This window comes from Telopea speciosissima, chromosome 1 (assembly GCF_018873765.1).
Source record: "Telopea speciosissima isolate NSW1024214 ecotype Mountain lineage chromosome 1, Tspe_v1, whole genome shotgun sequence".
Classification (NCBI taxonomy): Eukaryota; Viridiplantae; Streptophyta; class Magnoliopsida; order Proteales; family Proteaceae; genus Telopea; species Telopea speciosissima.
The window spans coordinates 24,626,522-24,645,979 of NC_057916.1; the positions used below are offsets into that span (position 1 = coordinate 24,626,522).

Genomic DNA, 19,458 nt, shown 5'->3' on the forward strand with positions numbered 1-19,458 from the left:
GGTGGGTGCAATGACCACCCTGTCCCCCTAAATGACAGGCCCATGCGTCTGGGCGGAGGCTACGCTGCGGCATAGAGAACATCAACCCTATTATTTTTTAGGTACAAAATTTTGATACTTTGGATAATCACGAAAGGAAGGAAAAAGTAATTTCAGCAACATGTCATACAGTTTGAGCATCAGTCAAATCCTAGCATCAATGAGAAGAAGTCACCATGCCATCAAAATGTTGCTTCCAATGAATAGTTTTATTAATTTTTCACATAAATTATTTACAGCAAAAGATTCTATATACGGTAGAAAGCACAACCATGTGAGCGGAAATGAGTAGGATGGTCATTTCTACTCCTATGTGAGGGATTGGAGGGAATTAGAGCGGGCAACGAATTAGAGGTGATAAAAATTCCGATCGATGTACGATCCATAAAAACTAAGTCCAAAACTTATATTGGTTTGGGGTCATATCAATTTGTATCGGTGTATAAAAAGATTCGTTGTAACGGCACCATATCGTTAAATCGCATATAAATCAATACTGGTCACGGTCATAGTGTCATATGGCCCATACTGCTATCTGGTGATGATACTGATTTTTTTATTTTTATGAAAGTGTAATCACACAAACCACACACTAATCCCAAAAGGTTAATCGACTTTTAGGACTGTGGAATGGCGGATATACACAACACACACCACACTCACACACCCGATGTGGGACTAAACCCACACACCGTGATGATACTGATTTTACCATTATTTTGTTATTTTTTATTTTATCATTAATGCATACCGTTACTTTAAGAGTGTAAGAACACAAACTTACAATTACCAAAGGGGTAAGGGATGTTTTTTTTTGGCACAATATGTAAACTAGGAGAGTTGATACTTTGACCTCTGATATGTACTCCAACCAGCAAACCACCAACCAACCAAGGGGTTGTTGCAAACGATAGCTTCAAAGGTACTTAATTTCCTCGTGCCCAAGCGAACTAGAGAAAAATTATCAAGGCCATTGAATCACACGGTCTCACTCGGGATAGCTCAGGCTTGGGCTTGGTTTCCTGAATAAAAAAACACATAACTGGGCTTGGGCTTGGGCTTGGGCGCTTGGTTTTCAATTTATACACATAAATCGGCCAACTTAAAAGCTCCCATGTCCAGAAAAAAAAAACAGAGGAAGAGGTGGAAGGAGGAGATTCCTGGTGGAACCAGGATTTTAGTAATCGGTATCGGTAAATGATACCGATGATATGGTACTGGGTCGTAGCTGTTTAGATCGGATGATTTTACCCAAAAATTCCAAAATATATATATATATTCACATTTTTACCCTTGGTCAGTACCTGGATCGGTATTGTATCGATAAAAAATCGGTATCAATCTCTACTGATACTGATACAAATCGACCGATACGGGTGATCCGATACCGATTCTTCAAACCATGGGTGGAATTGGGAAATGGCAGCGTTCCAATAGCCGGATCTTTAATTAGAGGAACTGGGGAACTGGGCCGGTCAGCAAACTGGAGGTGATAATTTTCCTCCAATAGCCATTGTTGTTGGTGGGGTTGGTGAAACAGTTCCTCTAAATTTTTTTTTCTGGTTCCTACAGTTGAATTGAATTCAATTCATGAATCAATCACCGAACCGGCTAACCCTAGTGGCCGTTAGCTGGTTTTACTGGTTCTACATTTTTTTTTCTCGTAATATTCTCCAGCACTCGTGGAGGACCTTCTTGCTCAATTCATATAGCTTCGTGAACTCCGCCTTCTGAAAGCTGAAACTAATCAAAAACTAAACTCATTATAAACATAAATTGCATGCGCTCCCACTTCATCGGCAACTTGTTAACCAATCCATCATCACATTCGCACCATCTGATCCTCAATCTCTCGCTCTCTTCTTCCATCCCCAAAATGTCTTCCATTACTCTCCCCCCGGTTCTTCCTGTTCGAATGATAACCTTCAATGCTTCGGAGTCCTTGAACAGCTGCAATTCGTCGAGCTTTACGGGTTCCAGACGTGGAATTCGAATCCGCGACTTCAGTTCTGAAAACCTTAACAAATCTAGGCTTTCCATGAGTGTTTCCGTTGGATCCCGAACGGCTGTTGATGACGCCTTGTTTTCTGATTATAAGCCTTCTTGTGCTTTTCTATTTCCTGGTCAGGTAATCAACATCTGATTTTCGTGATCCTTTTTTTTTTTTTAAATTGCGCATTTCTTATAATTTTCAATGAATTAATCGTTCCTTATATATATATTTTTCTCGATTATGTTGTTGGATTTTGGAGATCTGACGAAATTGTGATGGTATTTCAATTTAAAACGTTTCTAAAGTGAAGTTTATGGAGCAAGGTTGCTTGATTGGGTAGTTAGGAAACCTTTATGACTTTAAGTCTGTTCTCCTTGTTAACTGTTTTATTTGGGGATTTTACTTTGAGCTGAAATTGTTGAGCTTATTTAAACGAGACCATTAGTATTCCACTTAAAAACTTCTGGACTAGGTTACAAGAGCAGCTTCTACATGAACACTATAGCCCACAATTGCTCTTGGGCCTCCTATCTCATTTCTCATCTTGGCTCTTTTCCAGGAGCTTTCTAACGACACTTACCATTGGTTTTCTAGCTCTTCTCTTGTACTCTAAGTTCTCCATATTGAAGCAACTAACCCGAAGTTCAGTCAGTTACCATTGATTTTCTAGATCAAGTTCAGAACAATGTGCTATCTTGTACTTAATGTCTAAGTTCTCCATATTGCTATTGCTTTTGTCAGCTTAAAACTAAACCCTCAGAGTATGAACAGTCAGTTGATTCCACTTGTATTTTTCCACCCCATAGATCAAGTTCAGAACAATGTGCTATCTTGAAGAAAGTACTTAATGTCTTTGAAGTGTGACTATTACTTCGTCATTTTTTTTAAATCTTTTTGGCTATTGCCTTTGTCAGCTTAATTTTGATTGTCACTGCTTCAAGTCCTCAAGCTCTCCACATTCTCCAGCAAATTTATTTGGACCAGTGACCCACTTTAAACATTTTTAAAGAACCAATTTTAGGTTTTTATTTTATTTTCAATTTTTTTCCTGCCGAGCAGTGAAGATTCCTGTGTCTAAAGTGTGAAAAAAAAAAAAAAAAGTAAAAAAAGGGGCAAACCCATATGAGAAGGCCATACATAAATCTTCAAACTAAAGAAGACTATGTCTAAAACAACAAAGTGCCTCTATTATCTAGTTTATAATAGAAACAAATTTTCTTCTTGTTTACTTCAGTGTGTGAATTCATGGCAAATCTGTTTTTGTAGATGAACCATGTAAGGTTGCTTTCTTAGTTAATGTTGCATTTTTTTTTATTAGTATTCATCTCTTCCTACTTGTGCTTGGATTCCCCATGAATTTCTAGTATTCTGCTAAACACTGTTCCACACAATCACTCAACTACCATAGAATCTTCCTGGAGATCTTTGCTCTGCATACTAGGCTCATCTAGCTTCTTAATTGACATTTCTTAAATTTTTATTATTCTAGCCCTTTCTTTGATGAAGGTGGAATTGGAGTCTATTGAGTCCAAAAGCATATTTTGTCAACAATTTTTTATGATTTTCAATTTTAAACATCAATTTAACTGTCCTAGTAATTTCACTGAAAATGCAAAAAATTAATGATTCAACAAACTACTCTCCTATCCATGGAACATTCAAATCATCCTGTACTCATAATTTTGCTGATATTGGTTGTTATTTCCCGTGAGTGACATTTTCGTCCTTTCATGTTTCAGGGTGCTCAAGCTGTAGGAATGGGCATGGAGGCTCAAAATGTGCCAGCTGCTGCCAACTTATACAAGAAAGCTAATGACATACTTGGGTAAAGTGTAGGATGAAAAGCATAATATTATTATTTGGATGCTTCTCCAAGGGATTGCAATGACTCAGGTCTGATGTGGTTGAGGCTAAACCCAAACCCGACTTTCTTGACCTGACCTACAGATATGGTGGGAGTAAGAGAATTTCACGGCCAAGGCAGGAGATAATTTGAATAATGTGGAAAAATTCAGTGATAAACCTAAAGGTCGTAGAGAAACAGACAGGCTAAAAACAACTGAGGGACTCCACAACCCACAACTTGGCTACAAGCTTACAAGTGGAAAACCAAAACTTGATTAGGCCTCACAAAAACCAGCCTCATTAGGGGCAAGGCATTATCAGGCAACATATTTAACCTACCCCAATTCCTTTTCCAGCTCCTTCTATAGCTATCTTTTCTGCATCATTCTGAAACTCAGCCTTTCCATCGACTCATAAATGAGACAAGGTTACAGTCTCAAAACATTGATCCTTGGAGTCAAATCAAATATTCAACTATGCTGTGTGTTTCTTTCAGGCACTGATAGTTATCTACTTGTGTAAATTGCTTATTGAGTCTCATATGGATGCTTTCATTGAATGCAGTTTCGATCTTCTGGATGTTTGCACCAATGGACCAAAAGAAAAGCTGAATTCAACTGTTATAAGCCAGGTCTGATTCTTCTGTCTTCATAGCCGTGGGTTATTATTGTTAGTGTTGAAAAAAATGGATATTTCTGTAATATTATATTCGTAGCTGCAGAGCGTAAAATAGTGGCTCTCCACTCCTTGGTTTGATAATAAGAAAACTTCAGTTGACACATTTACATTTCATTCCGTCTTTTTTGCAGCCAGCTATCTATGTCACAAGCCTAGCCGCAGTTGAGGTAATACGTGCTCGTGATGGAGGTCAGCAGATAATTGATTCTGTAGATGTCACTTGTGGTCTGAGCTTAGGAGAATATACTGCTCTTGCCTTCGCTGGAGCTTTCAGGTGAGCCACTGATGGATTCAAACTAAGATCATAGTAGATTTCAGAATCCCCACAACAGGATCGTAGAAGTGCACAACCAGCAGAACAAAGTCTGATATCTCTCAAACCAAAATCTGATCAGCCCCAAATTACTAAAAGTACTTGGTTTCCCTAGGGTTTAAACTTCCTAAAGTTTGACTCCAATCCAGGGTTTGGATATGGAGATATAATAAGATCACTAAAATAGTAACTATGGTCTCAGATATAGAAACCACGCTGTATCTTGATATCAACACAGCAGATCATCATCAAACTCATAACATGTCCTCTACTCATTAGATGGAACATCATACATAAAACTCATCTTAATTCAATGGTCAGATGTATAGATATCAGTACCTCAATGTTGCAGTCCGGCAAGGGCAGAAAAGAACCACAAGCATGTATTTGATCAACAGAAACTTCAGATGTAATAAAGATATGTAGCACAGCAGTAACACCTCTTCAACAGTCTTCTAACAGTATTAAATCAAATAGAACAGTCACACTACTTACTTGGATGCACAGGAACAGCATCTCATATCAGCTCTGCTTCTCACAGAATAGTTGGCATAATTGATTTCCCTATCTAGTAATGAAACAAATTTAGAAACTGAGTGGAAAACTCCACACACAGCCTAAGGAGTTTCCTTACTCAATGGGAAACTAAAAAAATAGAAAAACTAAATAACAGGTAGATTTTATAGAAATAATCCTGCTCGATTACAATATCTTAACTAGAAAAGATATTACTAAAGATAAGACAAAATAAGATCCTAAAATATTGGAATCTGATCCACATGATATTACAACTTCTAACAGCTGGGCCCCACAAGAAGATCTCCCATGCAAACTGCATTTGCTTGACATTGTCCCTCCTGAAATTCAGGAATTTATTGGTACAACAGTCTTCTAATAAATTCCCACAACTTGGCTGCTTAGCTGGACCAAAAACAACCAAACTGTAGAATCTTATTTGGGTTTAGTTTAGCCCAAGAACAGCTCCAAGAACAACCCAGGCCCACTTTAGGCTGTTCTTCTCTTGTCCTTCCTTCTTCGATCTGCATCAGCCTCATAATTCAATTTTTTCGAAGTAACCAATGGTGTTATAAATTAAGCTATGTCATGCTAGAAAACTTATATGAAGCAATTTATGAGAATGTTTACTCTTTGACCGACTTTTTGATCTTTACCATTCAGTCATTTGGGGCTAACAGAAGTGAGGAATCAAATAGATTATAAGTCTAAGTGTAACCACTCCTTTGGTCTTAAGTTTAAACCAGTACAACTGTAGTTCTCAATCAGATGTTTAACATCCATTCTTTCACCAACCTTGTACTTAACTTTTGGATAAATAGCCTCATAAAAGAGGTGGCCTTATCATTTCAGCCATCCAGATGTGCATCACTGTTCCATGGATAAGACATGGAGCATATGGAGCATCATAACTGCACCTAAATGCCACAAACATTGTCGTTTAGCATATCTTAATGGAAGAATGTACTTTGTATAATATAATACATTGCTTAACATTGATTTCTATTCAATATTCTTTCATTATTGTTGTTTTGTAACCATCGGAATCTCTCTGTTAGCTTTGAGGATGGACTGAAGCTGGTCAAACTACGAGGAGAGGCCATGCAGGTGTGCATTTAGAAATGGCTGGGTAAAAATTTTACTTTTGCATCCTAACATGTTCAGGGAGCTTCTTACTGAATATATTCTTAAATGGCTTTCATCAGGAGGCAGCTGATGCTGCTAAAAGTGCTATGGTCAGTGTCATAGGACTGGATTCAGAAAAGGTCCAACTTTTATGTGATGCAGCTAACCAAGAAGTGGATGAGGAAAATAAAGTTCAGATTGCAAATTTCCTATGTCCTGTAAGAATAGTTACCAATACATTCACTACTCCTTAGAGTGTAACCGTTAAAATTTATTGAGGTGTGACTACATTTCATGATTGTAGGGTAACTATGCCGTCTCTGGAGGTGTCAAAGGAGTGGAAGCACTAGAAGCCAAGGCGAAGTCATTCAAGGCTCGAATGACTGTAAGTTTTCCCTCCATTTATTATTTTTTTACTATTTCATCTATGTTGGGACTCTGGCAAAAAATCTTCAGATAGATTTCCAATATGGTTGATCTGGAATGGTAGGTTGTGCTTGGCATATTGCCTGTCAAGCTTTTGTATGTTTGCACCTCAAAAATTAATAAATTTTAATTATATAAACAATGCTACTATTCAACTAGTTGAATTTACGTGTATTTATGTTATATGATGGTTTTCTGTATTAGGCAAATTAATAGTCTACTGTAACCACTACATCTAATTTCTAGAGAACGCTACCTGGTCGTGTGGCCTCTGCGCCAGTGCGGGGGCCAATGGGAGCATGCCCACAAACATCATTTTGGGGGGGGGGGGGGGGAGGGGGATTTCTGCCTTTCCATGGGGGTGGGGCAGTCATTATGCACCCACCTGTGTCTAGGCACAGGGACCATGTGATCAGGTAGTGTTCTTTTTCCCCCTAAAATTATTACAACTTTGGCCTGATTATCTCCCAAGTTTGGCCAGGGCTTATCAAAGTGGCACCTAGGACTGGCTGGGCTGTGTCTGAAATTTAGACTCGTCTTCAGCCTGAATACCCTCTTGACTCTCATGTTAGAACTCAAAAATTGACTTGGTCTGGTCATTTAAATCCCTAGCTTCAAGGTGTGAATGCTGGATGCTTATCTAATCTTTATGAGTTACATGGATATATGGAACAGTTTTCTGAGGCAGCTACTTCATGCATCGCCAAGTATGGCAGATTTCCTACTCAGATGAAAGATTCTACTAATAGCATCTCTTCTATTTTTTTAGGTACGGCTTGCTGTTGCTGGTGCTTTCCACACTAGTTTCATGGAACCAGCTGTTTCAAGATTGGAAGCTGCACTTGCAGCTACAGAAGTCAAAACCCCCAGAATCCCGGTTATATCAAATGTTGATGCTCAGCCACATGCAGATCCCGATACAATTAAGAAGATATTGGCACGTCAGGTATGCCTATGCAATATTTTTTTTGTGTCTTCCTATCTTCAATTTCACATTATTACAGAATTTTGATTGGGTTTTTTACTTGAAATGATAGGTTACTTCTCCAGTTCAGTGGGAGACCACAGTGAAGAATCTCCTAGCTAAAGGGCTCAAGAAGAGCTATGAGTTAGGACCTGGAAAGGTAACCTCACTGCTACCATAAACTGTCTAGCTAATTTTAATTTCCAGACAAAATGTCGCACTAGCTGAATCTGCCATTAACGCCTTCTATTCCATGCTCGCGATCTTTTTAACACATAATTAGTTTGTGCTGGATTGTTTCAGGTTATAGCTGGCATCGTTAAAAGGATGGATAAAAGTGCAGCCATAGAGAACATTGGTGCTTAAAAACAGATTAAGAAGAGTGTGTTCCTCCAGTGAGGCCTTGAGGCCCGTCTATGTATGGCTCCATGAATTGTCTGAGGGCACCTGATGTTTCAACCGATGGCTTATTTGTTTGGACTTCGGAGTTGAACTAGCAATGCCTACCATGAGAAAATGGAGAGAATCGGAACTAGAAATTTTGGAAGGTGGGAGTGTCGTTGTACTTCGCGACCCAGTCTGAGTTTGTAATAGCTGTGCTTGGAAACTTGAATGTTAAAACTTAAAAATAGTATTTATTGTCTCTGTATCCTCAGTCCAGTCGTCGAGCTCTTCCTCCCACCCCTTCACCCCCTATTTTTTTATTTTATGGGAGAAAGAACGCCACCTGGTTGTGTGCTGGGGCGTTTACTTGCGGCCAGACACAGTCAGGGGTGCGAAAGAACCGTCCCCCATGGAAACGCAGTGGTGTGTTGGTCATTTTGCACCCGGCTGTGTGGCTGGGCGCAGATACGTGCAACAACACACAATTGGGTGCAGGGAATCTTTACGTAGGTGAGCGTACGTGAAGAACTCACAGCCGTTCAAATGGAATCTATTCTGTGGGAATGTTCTATCTGAACGGTTGTGAGTCATTCACGTACACTCACGTACGTGAACAATCACCCCCTCTCCTTATCCCCATGTGCCTGGGCACAGGCTGCGCTGCGGCATAGAGAACATTCTCCCAAATTTTAAATGTTGCATTTGATATTTGTTTGCATTGAGGGGATCTACACGCCACAGCTCGTATGTTTTGGCATTTCCCACACCAATCCAATGGGAATATGGGAGCATTTTTAAGTATCAGTTGATATATATCGGTATTGTCAAAGCCTGATATCGTTGTGACACTGATGGAGCAATTGGTACGGCCAAAAAATGGATTTGTATCTAGAAGAAATTTTTTTGATTATGAATTGGATCGATCGAAACATAGGTGTTGAGTGAAATAACGATACCGATAACTAAAACATTTTGCAGGTGGGAGTGTTACATAATTTGTATACAATGAGCCGAGTTTGGTTTCTCACCAACAGGTGAACTTACATGTGAGAGTCAACCACCTATTCTATTTTTGTCATTTACAAAGGGAGGAAGGGTTTTTATGAAAATAAAATTAAAATGTGATTCGCTCTAAGGTATACGTTCACCTGTTGGTACGTGCAGATGATCAATTCTCGAATGAACCCACATGGGCAACGAGGAGAGAGAGAGAGAGAGAGCGTGTACTATTTGGCAATGTGTACATTATTTTTCCTTGTTTGCATCCGAATCTTGGAGAACAGCTAACTTCATAGCTTTGATTTGTCGTCTACAAAATGTATGATTATTTAGGACCGAGTTTCCCTCCACCCCAGGGGCGGGAGAGAGCGGGAATGGATATGAGGAGGGTATTTTGGAACATAACAAAACCCTACATTGGGATGTAAACGGATCAGATTCGCCTTGGATACGGATCAGATGTGATCATATTCTCTGGTCGAATACGGATACTTGTAAACGGATTTGGATGCAGATCGAATTTGAATTTTCAACCATCCGTTTACATCTGTGCCTTGTGTAACTCGGACCTTCCTCTCCCTAGCGGATACAATTCATTCTCAATCCATATCTCTTAGATCATGATTCTCTTTTATTCATATTCTGAACTTGTTAAATCTTCAAAAACCCTCAAGATCATTCTTTACTTAATTTTTTATTATTAAGTATTTGGATTTTTTTTTTTTTGATGGATTTTTATGGGAGTATTCGGATTTTTTCCGGATATCTCTAAACGAATATGGATGTCCCTAAACGGATATAGATGCAAATCGGATTCGGATTTTCATTTATCCAATTACATCCCTAAACCCTAGGAGGGGTTTGTGAACCCTAAAATGGTGGGTGAAGAGTCCTCTATTGGTGGAGGAATACTTTGTCCTAAGATTTAATGTCAATAAATTGTTCAACATCCGTAACCATCAAATATTCCTCCTTTTCAAGCCTAGTTTTTTGAGCTAAACTATGTGTAATAGTAATGATACAACAAATTTTTTTTTAAATAAATGCAAGAGATCGCTATCTAGTCATGTAGCACCTGCACCAGCATGGCTCCCGATGAGAGTGCATAGGGGCATCAACATAGATGTTTTTTATTTCATTGGGGGGGGGGGAATAGGAGTACTTTCTTGCATTCCTGTGTCTGGGCACAGGAGCCATGCGACCATGTAGAGTTATTTTTTCCTTAAAATAATTACAAACGCATAAGATTTTATGGGAAAAAAGAATGCTGCCCGATTGCGTGGCCTGCACCAATTGCACCAATGTGGGGGCAATGGAAAAACGCGCAGGGACATCAACCAGGGAGATTTTCGTTTTATAGGGGGCGGATAGTCATTTCAGGGGGGCTGTACGGGCACAGGGGCCACTCAACCCGGCATCATTCTTTTTTCCATAATTTTAATAATGTTGAATAAAATGGGAATAGCTCCCACAGCCTGATAGCCATCCTTCCTTGGTACCCTGCATAAGTGAATCCACCATTTGCAGACTCAGTCCATATTTCTAATTTTTTTTCAAACCCCTGCTCTTTTGCACTCTGCAATCCCTGCAATAATCCACTAACTTATGACTCTTGAGTTGATCCTCAAAGTCCAAATCCAGAATAAAATTGATAATTATAAAGAAGAACCGAGGTCCAGTTAGTAACCCTCTCGATAAATAGGTTGATCCACTGACAACATAGTCAGACACTGAGGACAGGTGAGGGTTAAATTAGAATCTAGATTCAAGGGTAAAAGTAGTTGACATTAGGATATCAGACTCATTGATCCATCCGAGAATTACTTAGCAACATTCTAACAGGATTAGGTTTGACTTGACGAAAACACTATTATTTCTAGCAATCCAAATAATATTGATAAATTTTTATTCTGTTAATACACACTTAAGACCTTGCAGTTAGTTTTAAACTTAAAAACATACAAAATGTAGTAAAATTCTCTTTTCAACCAAAAATATCACCGAAACTTCAATTTATTTTTTCTTCATGCCTTCTCCATTGTCAAGTCTCACGTGTTTTAATATCACTTCACATCAACCCCACCAGACACCTACCTCAGTTGAAGGTGCCAAGCCAACTGTGCTGTCCATCCTACCTCTACCCCTCTCTCTGGGTCTACTAAAAGTCACCTCTCCGACCAGTACATTACACGGGAAAAGGCAATCCAGAGCATGGTTTTAGTATAGGTTCAAATTGGCCAATTTGTATAGGTATCAACAGGGACCGATCCCGTATCAGTAGATCAGTACGTAAACAAGGGTAAAATGGTAAAAAAAAATAAAAAAATTCAAATGAAACCAGACGAAAATCCGGGCCGATCCAGATCGGTAGGCATTACTGAATCCCTGGTCCAGAGTCCAGAACACCTAGTTGAGAAGCTCAAAATTTAGAAACATTTGAGACTAGATCTTGTTCTCAATTGAATCAGACCTCTTGTGCCAATGAATAGGTTGGAACATACAACCCCAAAAAATATAAAAAATAAAAAGTGCAATGCAAAAGTTGAAGACCAAAGGTTTGTGCACACCAAGAAAAGTGAAGGGGTAGCGGTAGAGAGCCGGTCCATTCTAGCAGAGACGCTATTATCTACCACATGGGAGGAAGTTGGCTTTCAAACAAAGCGAACATGGCCGCACCAACCTCGAATTCATCCTCTAATAGTGGATTGATTTTCAGTCCAACTCAAATCTGTTTTTGTTTCGAATAGGTTTGCGACAAGGTATGTTTTTTCATATAAATGTTTTTGGTTTTTTTTCCCCTCTTCATTCAAAGAGGGGGTGGGCGCTTAGAGCCAGCAATAAAGCTAGCGAAGAGGGACCCAAAGCAGGAGCTTGTTTTGGAGAAAGGATGATGACTTTACAAAGTTCTTGATTCCTCACCAGTGCTATAACGGACCCAAAGCTCACGATAAAGTAACACATACAAATTATTAGTACAGGCTCAGGCTAAGATTTTTTAACAGTAACAAAAAGTTCTAGTACTGCTACAATACGGGCCCTGATTTACCATAATATAATTTAAATGCCTCTGAAGTGCCAAACAGCTCACTGAGTTCAGCCTGGCAATGTGCAATGCAAGATTAAATGTGAGAGAAAGGAACAGAAACAAATAATCCAATGCAATCTTCAAAGTCCTTCGCTACCCATCATCTGCACAAGTGTTTAAATTCAACAAGTCTTTGGTGTCAGAACCTGGATAATGAAAAGTTCCACATTGCAGCATAGAAAGGATTATATTCTCTCTATTTCCTTTTTTTTTCTGGGGGAAGGGGTGGGGGAAAGTTATAAATAAGATTTTCCCAAAACCATTAAAATACAAAGAGCACACATTTTCCGTTTTTTTTTTTAATAAATTATTTACAAAGCACACCCTCTACCTGCAAAGCTAAGACAGATCATACAATTGTTGATCCCAATATTGCTCCTTGTCATTGAGAGGTCTGGTCTGACATCTCTGAGAGACCCCTCGATGACAAGGCGCAATGTGGACATCACCAATTGGTAAAGGTGGTACCCCTGGTCTGGATCGAGACTCAACCATAGCCACAAAGGCATAAACAGGATAACAACAGTCAAAGGAGATAAATAGAAGGAGGTTAAAATACACTCATATGAAACGACCACCCTGCACCTCCCATTGGGCAAGGCCACCCGCTTATCTGGAGCAGGTGGCATACCCAAGTACCCAACCCTGTCCCATTTATATATTGAAGAACAAAATTGCCAGCTTTATTCCATTTTGTGACATGTTTTACTGCCATGACCACAGATGGTTCACTTGGCCCACATTACAAATTTAAGCTCAAAATAAGACTGTCAAACAACTTCCAAACTTGAAAGATCAAATCCCTCAGGATCCCATCAATCCAAGTGGATTTGTGATCCAGATGACTCATTCTAACAAGAAATAACTTAATAACTATAGAACTACCAAAGAAAAACTGTCACAGGGTTTAGTGCATTTCAAAGGTGACACTTTATTGCTCTTTTGCCACATGGCAGACATGGATGGGTGCTGATGGTTCTATTTGATGGTGGACCTACATCCATATCATTGAGCAAGTTTCAGCCCAAAACCAGTGCTGGAAGTAATTAAAAAGTCACATGAATGCCATTTCACTGTAATATATTCTAGTGGGATTTCTGTAATTTTGGCACTTTGAACTCACTTGTCTAGCTGAAACTTCACAAATGAGATGGGTATAGGGTGGGACTTTTAACACATGGAGACACCCATGTTAGGCTGTTAGCCATCCCACAGGTTGTTACAAAACTGCCACTTTTCAACATATAAAAGATCAAGAAATACGCTAGAAATCATACATTAATGCAATTATATATATATATACACCAAAAACCAAGTAAATCATTTGATTAACCAATTAAATGTGCCAAGTTAACAATTGATACAGCCTTGTCTATGATTTCATGATGAGTCAAATGGCTGGATTTGTCAATACTGAACTTCCCACCTTGCTCTAAACAGTGGTTACTGCGATTAGTCAATCAGAATTATGGAGGCCACTTATGGAATCTTTGTGACTGAAGGGATTCATGGCTTCCCACATGATAAATCTTGTAACCCATTATGTTTGGAGGGTACAAAATGAATGCCTTTTTTCCAGTTCCATAGCTGATGTAAACTATGTTCAAACATATTGAATTACTGGATCCAGTCTTGGAACCAGAAATAATTCCATGTCACAGCTCAAAAGCTGCTGGACGTTTCCCTTTTGCATCTTTCAGTGGACACACACACACACAATCTTATGATGAAATAGTTGCTTACCTTAAAAATATCCCCGAACATTCCTTGCAAGGGGTTCCTGCGTTGCACTCCATAAAATTTCTCTGCTATCACATCTAGCAACTAAAAAAACAAGTTATGTTAGAGTCTAACACGCATAACAGTCAGAATAAACCGTATAACTGACATCTGAAGGACAGGCTGTAACTATATCATTTACGTCCATTTGTTTCCAAGCAAAAACTTGGTAACAGGAACACTCCTAACTTTTTGTACTGATTTTACCTGCAAATCTTCCTTTTACATGGTTTTTTACGCAGAAACAAAACAGAATTGTATGGGGGGAATGAATCTATGAAGTTAAACATATATGATTGAGGGAAAAATATTGTTCCACAAGATCCTTTTTTTGTGGGGGTAGGGGAGTGATCAGATATTGAGGAAAAATATTGTTCCACAAGATCTTTTTCTTTTCTTTTCTTTTTTTTGGGGGCGCGAGTGATGCAGATACATCACTAAAACTTAATGTAAAGCCAGATTACAAGTAACCTAACCCTAATATTACCTACAATACAATATAACCCAAGCAGAAATCAAACCCCTTAGCCATAGATCAGCTCTAGGTTTAGTTACCTAGAGATTGAAGGAATAACAAAATAATAATATTCAGCCAGCAGATGGACCTTAAACTCAGATCAAGCCTAGGTCTTGTTTAGGGTGGATTTACCCTCCAAATTAGAGCTAATTCTGATGGCCTGATGTGAAGATATGCACAAGTCACAAAATTAGAGGGTATAGGATTTCAGACAAAGCAGGCAATGGATTTCTGCCAAACTGATAGAGAGGGGAGATATAGGTCATGGAACTACAACCATGGAAGGAAAACTTGACCGAAACCTATCGAAACCACTGAGTTATGATGCAGACCCTAGCCTCCTCGAATTGAAGAACCCACCCTAAGCCTAGGGTTTTAGTAGGAGCCTTAGTTTAGTTATTTCAGTTCTATACTTAGTTTTTATTTTGTGTTTTTAATTGAACCAGTTTAAATTGGTTGCACCCAATTGGTTCAATTGGTATAATTTAAGTGAAGTGCTCCTATTGGCTAAGAGGTTCTTATATCCTATTGGCTAATAGGGAATCTTCTTTTATTTCAAGTAGTTTAAGTTGTTTTAAGTCATTAGGGTCAATTGAGTCTTTTTATACCTTTTAAATTGTTTTAAATCACTTAATTGTACCTGTCCACGATTTTGGAGGGAGATTAGAGTTGTAATAGTTTTAGGAATTAGGCCTTTGGCCTCCTATTTAATAATAGATCGTGGGAGAGGCTGCACCACCCAATTATGTTTTAAAATCGAGCTTTTTGCTGTTGGCCTTTGCTGCTGCTGCTTCTCTCTTCAGAGACATGTCTTGTGAGTCATATCAAGACCCCTTGTGAGTCATATCAAGGGTGAGGGCTGGTGGATTCCGGCGACTCCTTGCATCTTGTAAATCGGGAGGTCCTTTTTCTCCTACAAGCTGATTCTACTTGCTGTTTTCAGATCCCCTGCAAAACAAGTAAGTCATTTATTTTTTCTGCAACTACCTTGCTGTTTCTCACCTTCTAACCTAGACCTACACTCTCCCAATCGATTATCATAAACCCTAATTATTCTTAAACCAGTCCAGCCTTCATCCTTCATCAGTTTTCATCCAAAATTTAACCACAGATCCCTTACTGCCGTCCCTCCACTCGACCTAACCTGCAGCCTCAACTGTCCATAAATAACCCTAATCCCCTCACTCACATAAAACCCAAAAAAAAACCCTAAACTTCAGAAACTATACTTCCAGCCATCCATTCCCCTTCAAATTTCAGTTGAGTCTTCCCCTCACTGTTTGGGAAACTCGATCCCAAGTCCAGCCCCAAAATACCACTCTAAACCCTAATTTCAGCCTAGATTCTAAAGCCCAAAACCCGAAACCCTAACCCTAGAATTTCAGAATTTTAATTTTGTTTAAACCTATTTAAAACTATATCATTAGCTTCCTTTTGACCTGCACATCATTACTATATAAAACCCTAGCTCCAATTCCTAGTCCTAACCCTAATTCTGCCCATTCGAACCAGCAGCCTTGTTTGGTGATCCTATTACCCTGGTTCCTAGTGGGTTTACTCCTACCTAGGACTACATCAAGTTAACTTAGTTTCGCAGGTTTCCGAGACGAGTTGAAGGGGGATTTTATAAAATCCTTGGATTCGACCGGGTTTCGATGGTTTCGACCATATTTCGGTGGTTTCGACACATATGCCCATCGAAACTAGGGGGAACTTGGCTCAAAACTAGGACATTTAGGTATTTATGCCAGAAACCAAGCCAGAACCAAGACAGACACTTAGTTATGTCTAATATCATTTAAGTAAATGTTTTTGTATCTGTATTCATTTACTTTAAGATATTATTCATAAATAAGCAAATATCCCCCTATTTGAATCCAATAAAAATAGTTAAAAAATCAAATTCCAAAAGGAAAAAAAGTCAACCCCCCAATTCAAGAATAAAAATTGGATTTTTGACGATAGGTGCAATTTTCAACTTTCTAATGCTGGAGTTTTTCTCAAATCTAAAAATTTCATAAATCTTAATATGGTAAAACATTGTTAAAAACCAAAAATGCGATAAAATATTCATTTGTTTTGATGTCCAAAAAAATATTTTCATTCAGAGAGCATTCGCACACACCAATTAAGTTTGACTGGAACATAACTCCTTCAATATAAATCAGATTTAAGCAATCTTGGACTTGTTAGAAAACTGTCAAAACAAAGCTTTCTAACAAATCCAAGATTGCTTAAATCTCATTTATATTTAAGGAGTTATGTTCCGGTCAAACCTTATTCAATACCATGTCCAAGAACAATATACAGTATCAAACTTGGATCAAAACCACAAGTAATATTTTTAGTGTTCTCTTGGTGAAACAAATGCCTGGATTGGGTTGAAAATGTCAAAAATAGGCAGCACAACAAAAATCAGGGCAAAAAAACAACTTCTGGGCCTCGAAACCAAGGTTTGAGTTAGCTTGGAGAGAGTCCCAGGTTTCGACCGAGATATGGTCGAAACCAAGACGAACTCGGTTTCTGGCTAGTCGAAACCCGAGTTTTAGAACCTTGAATACAACCTCCAAATATTAGCTGTTCAGGTGATCCAATAAGTTGACCCAACTTGTAGCAATAACTTGAAGGAACAGAGAGCCGCAGGTGCTGATCTTAGGATTTCTGATTCTCCAATATACAGGTGTCAGATCTGGTCCTCCTGTGGATCGAGTGGAGATCTATAACAGAGGAATGGAACCCCAAAGCAGAAGCTCAATAGGAGCTCTGGTTGTAGAGATCAGCCAGGTTAAATCAGCAATACAGAATTAGAAACTAAGTCTGCCACAGGTGTTTCCAGTCTCAAAAACCAGCAGCCAAACCCCCAATGGTTGTAGGTCTATATGGAGATCTTCAAAGGTGTTCAATAGATTCAGATCTCAGCCACGGTTACTTGGTTGCAGTGTTGCAAACAGGGAAATCAAAATAGCAAGAGAAGAGAAGAAGGGATAAAGACTATCTCAGTCTAGCCAAAGCTTTCGTTTTATTTTTTTTTCTTAAACTCAAATCGTGGGCTAGGGTGCCCTCTTCCCTTTATTTATAATAGAAGTATGGGTTACAAAATAGAAAGTGTTGGCTACCAAGTAGCTTACAACCAAAATAGAAACTTCCTATAAAATCTAGTTAACATACATTAAAATAGAAACTCCTATTTTAGAGAACAAAATAAAGATAGTAACAAACTGAAATTAGAAACTACCTACAATTCTATTGCAATGAAATAGAATATGCTTTCTAAAACTGAATATAGAAACTAAACTATGGCAGCTTCCATGGGCCCACAGCACTTTTCACGTGAACAGTACCACGTGAACAGTAACTTTTTCCAAATTTTATTTTCGTCATTTTCTTCTTCATGCTTCGATCTACATCAAAAGGGGTTTGTTTGCTTAGGAATAAGTCTAGGGTTGGGTTGTATACATGTTGGGCCTTTGGTCCATGGGGTTTTCAATGTAATAGGCCACTTTAATGGGTCTAAACTATGGGTATTAAGGCTGCATACGGGATTGCTTTTATTAGAACTTAGTTTCTTATACTTGGTTTATTTTTAAGTTGTTTTGGGCTAGATCAATTGAACCTGTTCGATGTGGTTCAATTTAAGTTGCAAGTAATTGTTATTAAGAATTTTAATTGGGCTAGATTAGGATTCTACAAGTCCAGTCCTGTTTTGAGTCTGTTTCCTTTATTATTTCACTTTCCTAGTCAATTTAAGTTAACTTATTAGTTAAGGATTGGGTTAGACCTTCCCTTTTTCTATTTTTGGGTCTTTTATATAAGGTTGTAAGGGGGGCAGGCAAGCATTGTACACGAATTTGGTAAATAAAGTTGATGTTTTGTTGCTCTCTTCTCTATTGAAGATTCCCTTGCGTTTGACCAAGGAACCCCTTGTGTGCGATCTGGGTAGGTTGGTGTTTGATCCAATCGAACCACCTTACGGTGTGAAGCCCAGGTGTTATTTTCTGTTGTTATTATTACTCCATCTTCCTCCATCCATTAACAAGTATTCTTCTATTTTCCTGCAACAGCACAACAACAACTCAGGCTTTTCCCAACTAAATGGGATCGGCTACATGGATGCTGGCCCTCCAATCATACTTGATACAAGGCCTAAGCTATGCATGTCTTTCCTCACCACTTCTCCTAAGGTCATTTTAGGTCTGCCCCTGACTCTTTTAGTTCCTTCAATCTGAATCAACTCCTCCATTAATGAAGGTAACAGTCCCAAAAATAATCTTCAAACTCCAATAAACTCAGGCTAGGTAGAAGGAAATAAGCAATCAAATCTGAGAATAAAGCTTGAACAGGAAGAGGATTTAGATTACTCACAGTAGGGCATCAAAGTACAAGCAGCAGCAATTAGGAGGGCTCAAAAAATAAGACTGAGGCAGAGAATCCTTAGTTGTCACAGGGGAATTAAAGTAGAAACAGCAGCAGGTTAAAAAAAAAAAAAGGGCCCAAACCTTGCTCGAATTGGGGGGGAGGGGATTGCAGAAGCAGCAATAAGAGCAGGAGATAGGGGCCACAACAGGGATCAAGTGGTCTTCCCTAAGGGTAGAACAAAACCCCAAAACCTTGCAGAGAATAGATCCCAGAATAGGAATCAAAAGAGGATCGAATTCTGCAGAAGAAGCCCAGGTTCAGCAAGGATTTGAATGGTCCAATCAGACTTGAGAGCAGATCTTCAGCAGCACATATATGGAGTCTTCTTGCACAGCAACAGCGACCAGCAGCAGACAAACTCAATAGACTAATGGTCTTC

At 38.9% G+C, this 19,458-nt stretch overlaps 2 protein-coding genes across 3 annotated transcripts in view; one reads left to right on the top strand and one right to left on the bottom strand.

Moving 5' to 3' along the window:
- Nucleotides 1–1,705: 1,705 nt before the first annotated feature.
- LOC122661418 (malonyl CoA-acyl carrier protein transacylase) lies at nt 1,706–8,542 on the top strand. Its single transcript, XM_043856804.1, has 10 exons — nt 1,706–2,167; nt 3,772–3,857; nt 4,442–4,508; nt 4,687–4,829; nt 6,443–6,491; nt 6,590–6,727; nt 6,814–6,894; nt 7,705–7,881; nt 7,973–8,059; nt 8,203–8,542. The coding sequence occupies exons 1-10, from the start codon at nt 1,820–1,822 to the stop codon at nt 8,263–8,265; spliced, it is 1,239 nt and encodes a 412-aa protein (XP_043712739.1). The 5' UTR covers nt 1,706–1,819; the 3' UTR covers nt 8,266–8,542.
- A 3,632-nt stretch (nt 8,543–12,174) lies between these two features.
- LOC122661428 (protein GET4) overlaps nt 12,175–19,458 on the bottom strand; it is a 47,924-nt gene continuing 40,640 nt past the window's right edge. Inside the window, exons 11-12 of one of the 2 annotated variants that reach the window (XR_006332888.1) lie at nt 14,111–14,184; nt 12,175–12,471 (exon numbers count right to left, since the gene is read on the bottom strand). Coding sequence is in view for 1 of the 2 variants with exons in the window: in XM_043856816.1 (XP_043712751.1) it covers nt 12,448–12,471; nt 14,111–14,191 (105 nt within the window). In the remaining variant the exon portion in view is untranslated. Of the gene's footprint in view, nt 12,472–14,110; nt 14,192–19,458 lie in introns of both variants that reach the window. The other variant, XM_043856816.1, reaches the window with a different exon arrangement.